This window comes from Larimichthys crocea, chromosome XV (assembly GCF_000972845.2).
Source record: "Larimichthys crocea isolate SSNF chromosome XV, L_crocea_2.0, whole genome shotgun sequence".
Taxonomy (NCBI): domain Eukaryota; kingdom Metazoa; phylum Chordata; class Actinopteri; family Sciaenidae; genus Larimichthys; species Larimichthys crocea.
This window is the reverse complement of record NC_040025.1, coordinates 17,409,779-17,418,237: the sequence shown is the minus strand read 5'-3', so window position 1 is coordinate 17,418,237 and position 8,459 is coordinate 17,409,779. Positions and strand designations below refer to the sequence as shown.

Sequence of the window (8,459 nt, the reverse complement as noted above, 5' to 3'; positions counted from 1 at the left end):
TTTTGAAGTAAATTAAGCTCTACAGTTTTCTACTGCACAAGAATCAATGATGTAATAGAGGTAAGTGTATAAAGTCCAGTTTTTTTAACTCCTGTTTCTGTCTGTGCTTAGGTTTACACAACAAAAGTACTTAAGGTTAGAGGAAGACGTAGTCATCTCAGACGTTTTCTGCAATAATTATAAAAAGTTTAACAATGCTGTAGTCAGTATGGGTGTGTATGTTGTATTGCCACTTTGGACATTTTGGCAAATGAAATACGTTCAGTAGAACATTTTTGTGACTCACCAGATACATCAATTAACAGAAATTTCTCATTATGTTAATAGAGAACAACACATTTGCTGTTGCTAATTAGTTGTACGTAAACATAACATAATTATAATCCAGTCCAGGGTTGGACTGTATGCCCAGTACTCACATTTCCACCAGAGGTCATTCATCAAGATATTAAATAACACAAAATAACACACAAATATGTATATTTCACTATTCTATTGGAGTCAAAACTGTAAACATAAGTTGGAAACAGCATAACCTATAGAAAACACATTATGTTATACATTTTTCTCAAGTGTGTGTTATGTACACTCTAGACAAATCAAGATACAGGTTGTGAGAATTGCATTTAGGTCTATGTCAATACTGTCTTAGTAATCTGAGCATCAAAATGTTCACTGCCTGCTCTTGCCCGAGAGATGTTTGTTGACACTGCAATAAAAAAAAATGTTTTAACCTTACGTAAGAGATTGTCATCCACGTAGGAGAACACCAGCACACACATCTTGTTCACAGCTCTGAGTCTTTACAAGACACAAAACAGAATTACTTTACATTCTCATACAGTGTTTTTTTTTTTTTTTTTAAGTCAGTGGCCTTGAAAACAGTTTAATCACTAATCTACAGATATCCAGTTTGGCATTACGCAAAATGTTGAGCTTACAGTCTAGTAAAGATAGTCGTAAAGATACTCACAATCTTCAGGTTGTCTTTTCTTGTTCAGTCCATAATAATTAAAACCCTGAATAAGGCCATGAAGCCACTGTGTCTAGTGGTAAGTTGGTTATCATCAGTCAATGAAGGGAGGAATAAATAGAAAGGCCCCTGCTTCCATCACCAGCTGGTACTGAGGCTGGATAAACATGAGCTCTAAGTGCATCTTGTCTTTCTCCCACATGAGTAGCTGTTGTCCTGCAGGCAGGAGTCTCCAGCATGCAGCTTCTAAAAGGTTAAAACCTCCCATTCCCTCCAGCTGCTTGTTTTTTATCCCTGTCCATCTCCTCTGTAATGGATCAGCGCTGCTGGACCACCAAGAGACTCAGCCTCAGTGGAGAAGAGTTAAAAGATTACAAAATCCTTCTATCAGCACATACATACCACTGTGCTGCAGAAATTTCTCCCATAGTGCCATTTGCTCTACCACTGTTGTGCGATTAAGACCCTGAAGAAGAGATGAGTGTTCAGCTGTGCAGCTATAGTCCCTTATTTACATTATTCTTACATTCATATTCTTCAGCCACTGTCAGTTTAAACATACACACAGTATTACAGTAATAAGAAGAACCTGCTCTTTCTGAACGCTCGCTCTAAAGCAAGTTATAACATTTGATACTGATTAACCACAATAATTTATATTGCACACTTTGTAATGTTCACACCAACTGTTTGACCATAAAGAAAAAATAAAGCTTAATGTCTTCAGTCTCTTACTAAGATATATAGTCACTGTCAAAAAGCCTTCTATTATTGCAAGTTTATAGATACCCTTTTTGCCTTCTTTTTTTTTTTTTTTTTTTTTTTTTTTTTAGCTATGGCCCAACTTTCAGTAAATCCACTCCTCATGAGTAACCATGAATGATCTTCCAGTGTTTGGGATTTATCATCGAAGTCACCTCAGTCACTAGAGCATTGTAGCACTTCATGTTCTTCATTAGACTCCATTCAAATGAGGAGTGAACCAATACTCGTACACTGTGTATTACTTTCCCAGCAAGAAATCAGCTTTGTTCCTTGGCTTAGACTGCGTTCTGTTCCAGTAAGGGCGGATGTTCTTTGGGTTCTTGCTGTGGTCCGGTCCTCTGCTCCTGCTGCGACTGCTGCTGTGTTGGATCTGAATTTAGGATTTTCTTCTGAGGGGGTTGTGGCGGTGTCGCCTGTTGTGGCTCTATAATGGGCATCTCTTTCCTGTCACTGGGCTGAATCTCCAGGGCTGGTGTGTCCTTACAGCAGAAGTATTGCTGCAAGATTTTCCTGAAGGCTGTGCGGAACTTCTTAATGCGGAAAGCGTAGACAATTGGGTTGACAGCTGAGTTGCCATGTGTGAGCAGGATGGCAATGTAGAGGAGGACTATAGGCTTCTGGCAATCTGGACAGAAGAGTGTGATGCAATTAATGATGTGAAGGGGGAGCCAGCTAATGGCAAAGAGAAAAAGGACCAGAGCCAATGATTTAGCAAGATTCAACTCCTTGTCATAGTACTTGTTGGGGTCTGCGTGACTGGTGGTAAACTTCTTATTATTAAGTTGCTTGTGTATCATGTAGAAGATCTCTGCGTAGATGACCAGCATCAGGACCAGCGGTGGCAGCACCCAGCCAAAAAAGTTGAAATAGACCATATAGTCCATGCTGATGACATTTTCGAACTGGCAGGTGATAATGAGGTCAGAGCTGATGGAGCCATTCTGCTGGAGGCGCTTCAGGTTGTTCCAGCCTAACATAGGTGTGAGTCCCACTATGAAAGCCACCATCCAGCATACCACCACTGCCAGGCCTGCTCGCCGAGTGGTCACCACCTGCTTGTACCTGCAGGAACAAACACAGTATAATGTCAGCACTTCCTGTCACTACATGGTCAGGGTATGCATGCCTTCTTGTTTACTTTATTTTTTCATTTTGGCAGTGTCCTTGAACTGATGTGTGAAAAGTGTGATTCATGAAGAACTATTGCCTAAAATACAGAGTCATCTGACACTTTACACGTAGTACATTGCAGCACATATTCTCTGCAAACCCTTATCAGCAAACCTCGCCCTTTGCAGCACTGCTGCTTTTTATGCTTCTTTTGTTCAGGGGAAAACTGAATTATAGTTCTTAGAATTAGCTCAATATTACACACTAAATCATTCCAGAGGTACAGTGGACAACAGCTGTAGTACCCTGCATGCTACAAAGGGATTTACAGGTTTGGCTTTTTCATTGTTTATAGTGTTTTATGGAGAGGAAGCCAGAAGTAGAAAAGAGTAAAAGGTGCAGAGGCTATAACTTCTTATCACTGCTGTCGCGTGACCAAGAAATGACACAGAGAGACTCAGACTGATACTCGCCTGGAGTCTGTAATTAAAGTCTGATCCAGCTCATGTTGGGAGTGCATTTTACTGATGTTGTAATTGTAAGAGAAATCTTAGGCATGACAAATGCCTGACAAAACAAGACTCTGCAATTTAGCGTGAGTGTCACAGGTGCCATGTCTTGGATTAGTATTGATTAAGGATGTATGTATTAAGTTAGGTCTGTGTCTGAAGCACAGCAAGACGATCATTATTCAGACATCGAGCCTAGAAGCCGCTCTGATCTAACATCAGAGAATGGGGATGGGGTGAAAAGAGTACTTTCTGTTGATAATATACAGAAAAAACACAGTGTTAGGTCTATCATAAGATAAAAGTGTTATAATTTTTCGAAAACCTACTGTGTTTTGAACTATTGTTCCTCTTCATAATAAATATAAGTTGTGGAAGGAGAAATGCAGAGCAACCCTCAGAGAAGCATTAAGCCTGGATGGTTTAACTAAGCAGTCAAACGATAAAATTCTTGATAAACTGCTATTATAAGCCTTGGAGAATTAGTGGAGTCCTTGACAGGAGATTAAAGTTTGAGACTATCACAGACAATATTCTCAGACAATAAAGTATTATCTTATCTTTTCAACCTTTCAGCACCAGCTCTCAGTCTTTTGTTTCAGCCTGGCATGATAAACCACTGGGGGTCCGTGCATTAAATACAAACATCATAACAATTGCTGACAGCAACCCTGACCTCCAGAAACACAGAAAACACACATTTGCATACAACCCTGCAGTCAAATGCACAATGTGTGAAAGAGAAAAGTAGATTTGCAGTGTAGTCAATGCACTTCTCTTTCACACATTGTAATCTTGACAACACAGGGGCTAATTAAAGCTGCTGGTTTATCAGCCATGCTCTGGTATCTGTCATGTCAGTGCCGGTGAGTCAGATCTGCATGGGAGTGGATGGATGTATCATGTGAAGTGAAACAAGACCCTTGAGGAAATCAATGCACAGGGGCTGGAGCTGTGGTGACTTCTGCTGTGTGTCAGGAGGCTTCCATGGGAAATAAAACACCATCAGTATCACCTTTTTTATGGCGCAGGTGAATAAGTGAAATAATATTTCCAGCGTGGACTGTGAAAACCTCATTACCTGGTGGGGATCTTGACCCTGAGATAGCGGTCAATTGCAATGGCCAGGAGGGCAAGAATTGAACTTTGCGTCAGCACCAGCACTGTGCACGCCACGAGCAGGCAGCTGTAAAAGTGAGTTTGGAGTCCGATGCTGATGGTAATGGCCAAAGGGATGACAAGGGCTCCCACCGCAATATCCGCCAGAGCCAGGGAGACGATGAAACAAAACGTGGTATCTCGCAACGATTTATTAATTTTCACCGCCCAAACCACCATCACATTCCCGATTACAGACGCCAGTGCAATCACCACCTCCATTCCTATGTAGAGCGTCTCCGCTGAAAAAAGTGCTCCGGGCATCCTTGCAGATGATTATGTCCTTGATAAGACGAGATTGATTTCAGTGAAGCAGCCTTATGAGTAGCAAATAGTCTTTTTTTGTCACTACAGTATTTTCCAAATGAGCTGCGCGTCCATCAGTTTCACGGTGCCCACATTCTCCTTGTTACCCCACATAGAGTGCAAGACAAAAATCCAGTTATTTTGAGGAGAAGGAGCTCGTTAACCAGCAGCATGTCTAAGGATGAAGGGGTTTTTCCTTTGGAGCAGGTGTTGTGGTCCGGTGGCTGTTGTGCGTCGCTCCTGCTTTGTGCCCTGCGCCTCCACTGGGCTGAATACACCTGCTCCTAGTGAGAGCAGCATCCTTCCCATGCGCTCCGATTCATCCAAGAGGGCGCTTCATCCTCATCAGTCCGCGTTTCTCATCAGTTTTTTTTTTATAGATCTAATTCATAAAAGATTTTTTTTTTCAAAGCAAATACCCTCTGAAACTATCTATTGGGTGAAAGCGCGCACCGTTTCAGCTGCTGCGGAGGCGGGTGTCTCTTCTTTTCTCTCTCCCTCGCTGTGCAATAATGCAGTTGCCATAAATAGCTGTGCGATCTCGCCTTTTGTTATTCCGGTTTCATATAATATAATGCCTTTCTGTGAATATAATCCTGGAGTTCATCTATTTCCTTCAGTGGTCGCCTTCATCTGCAGAATTATATAAATGAAGCTGGAGCCTACTGCGGGACCGTCCCAACAAAGTCAGGTAGTGCGGAGGTGATATGAAATCACTTCTATGTAAAACCATGTACCTCTCCTTTGCTCCACGCCCTTTCACATGCTAATGGCCCTTGCTCGGTTGCCCATTGATAAGAGGTGAGGCGGTGCTCTGCGACAACATACAGACAAAGTAACACAGATAAAGGTAATGAAAATGGCATTGTAGCTTGGAAACAATTCCCCAAGTGATACAGGGATGAGTAAACAGTGGCACAATTATTGAAGCACACAATATGAAGTCTTGAAGATATGAAGACTATATGAAGACTTGTTTGTTTTTTTCTCTTTTAATTCAAAACACATGAGAGAAGCTGTAATACAAATAGATATTCAGGTCAGTCTAAATATATTCATGTGCTCCAGACTTCAAAGATCTCCTTGTTGAGTCTGATCCAGCCCCATTTTCCAAACTAACAGGAAATCTATAACAACAGAACTGGAAACCTTATTACTGATTTAGCTCTATCGACCAGCCCTTTCAAACATCAAATGCAGCTTTCTAAGAGGTCCAAAAAAAGATATTTCCTGCTTTTGACCATGAAGGTTGCAGTGACACAAAGACCATGTTGTTTTCTGAGAAACACATAATGAACCTTGAGCAGCCAAGCATTGCAAACATACTTGAGTGAACTGTACAGCACTGGCATCTTGTGCTGCCTCGCTAGGGTTCAAAGGTCAACAGCAGGCAGCTGTGTGAGCTCTGTGACCATGGCAGGATTTCTATTTTCACATTGAAGCAGAAATGACAGTATAGACTGGATGTGAAAACATCCCAGATGGAGCCCTGCAGTCACTCACTGTATTATATGTAATATTGAGGAAGGCAGGGTAGAAGTCCTGTGCTGGCTTTCAGCTGACATTTGGCGGGTGAAACAAAAACAAAAAGCAAAGCAGGCATGTACTGTGGTCAATGTTCACACTGGGACACCGTGTGGGTTGACAGGATGGCCAAGAGTCAGCAGGAGCTCTGCTGAAGACAGTTTCCATCTGTGACCATGATGCTGATTAGCATGAAGTCTTGAGGTCAGCCAACATACACCGAGGAAGGAAGCAGCCATATGTTCTGCTCGTGTTGATTGGCATCAAACCCACTTGTGACATTTTAATGAGTGTGGTAGTTAAGTATGAGAAATCATTCATTTTCAATTAGTTATCAATTTTACTGTGTACCTCTGTTTCTGTTCATTAAGCTTCAGTTGAAAGTAGCAACGGGATCTGAAAAGAGGCTTACTCCATCATTTAACACTGCTGTTTTTTTAACTGTGTTTCTCCTTTTAGCAGCTTAAAGACTTAAAGACAGACTTGCTCAACATGGCCTACACAGACATCATAATGGTGTTAAAGCTTGTTTTTACAGGGGACATCACTACAACCTGGCAATATTTGAGATGTAAGACATCCCCTGTATTTACAGACCTTATAAAACTGTTTAACTTTTCTTACTATCAGGGCCTTTCAGGGATAAACTTCAACAAAACTGCAGAGTTCTGTGACTAATTCACTTACACTGACATGTGCACAGATTAAGAAAATGAGGAGATGCTTCAGTAAACGTTTGTCAGATTTTGACATTCAGGGATGTGAGACCAGTGAAGTGCAGCGTGTTTCGGTTTTATTAGACAGTTTAATTATCTTTTTCTGCTGAGTCCTGGATGATACTTCAGCAGTTACAAATGTCCACAGTTTATATGTGGCCTTCAAGCTTCCGTTTTTTCACTGGTAAAAAGGAAGCAGTTCAGTTGAGAGTGTGAATGCGTTTAACAAAACCTCTTCATCAAATGTAGATAATTTGGATAGATGACAGAAAGACACACTAATGGGCACAGTGTGACGCCCCAACAGCTTGTAAGGCACATTAACCTTTTTGCTCTGACACAGCACAATTTATATGAATGCTTCAGCTGCCTGGATGAGGAAGAATCGAAGCATGTCCATATTCAAATGAGAAAAGATTACACATGGTAGCCTTCTCCCCAGCGTCTTCTCTGCTAAACTGTGTTCAAAAACAATATTGCGCAGTCATTAAAAAAAAAACAAAACAGCCCTGGCGATGAACTGCAATAGCGTTCTCAGTGGACTGCTGAACCAGACAGCTACAACATTATTAAAACTGCCAAAGACATGGGACCTCGTCCTATTAGCCAGGACTCCCTCCAGGAAAACAGTTTAGCCATTTCAAACAAGACCGGGGCCATTGGGGAATACAACTGCTGTGCTATTACAGGGGATATTCCAAGGAAAAACAACACAAGATGGATAGCTCGTGTTCATCCCTGGCTCACAAGACCTTCAATGAAAATCTCAAATAGGAGGCAATATGGGAACACTCAAGCACTTGCACTTGGACGATCGAACAAGCACCCAAACAGCCTCTAAACTATTATAGCTGCTGAGAATGAATGTGGCCCTCTGTAATTTACATGGAAATTGTCCAGAGAGTGGTGCATTGCAGGAAAACATGTACTCAAACAACCTAATCTCCTTCCGTAGAAAATCTTTGTTTTCACACAAACACAGCTATTAACCCAGCCTTTTTCTGCTACACAATCAGTAAGGGTGTCATAAAATTCAAGTTGGGGTCATAGTAAAGAGCTCTACACAACGTGAGAGACGAGAGTGAGAATATCTAGAATTTATTGCCCCCAGAATAATAGATTAATAGCACTGGGTAGGTGACTTTATGGATAGATATATTCCATATTTGATTGCCGGACTAATGCATTTGTCATTATTAAATGTTACATTATCATCGTGGCCTAGATTTTGCATTTCACCATTTCTGGAGAACATAATCAGATGTATGCGAAAGGTCCTTCAGAGAGAAAACAACCTTACAGACATACTGATTTTTGTGTAAGATCCCCCTCTTAGAGCTGCCTGCTGGCTGACCCACATCATCATCGCCTGCTCAAGAGCCATAGTGTGCCTGGAAA

The 8,459-nt window shown here is 41.4% G+C and overlaps 1 protein-coding gene across 1 annotated transcript; it reads right to left on the bottom strand.

The window, feature by feature from the left end:
* Positions 1–207: 207 nt before the first annotated feature.
* Positions 208–5,173, bottom strand: adora1b (adenosine A1 receptor b). The gene is made up of 2 exons (XM_010740574.3): positions 4,439–5,173; positions 208–2,800 (listed from the first exon to the last, which is right to left on the bottom strand). Exons 1-2 carry the CDS (start codon positions 4,777–4,779, stop codon positions 2,014–2,016), a joined length of 1,128 nt encoding a protein of 375 aa, XP_010738876.2. The 5' UTR covers positions 4,780–5,173; the 3' UTR covers positions 208–2,013.
* Positions 5,174–8,459: the final 3,286 nt, after the last annotated feature.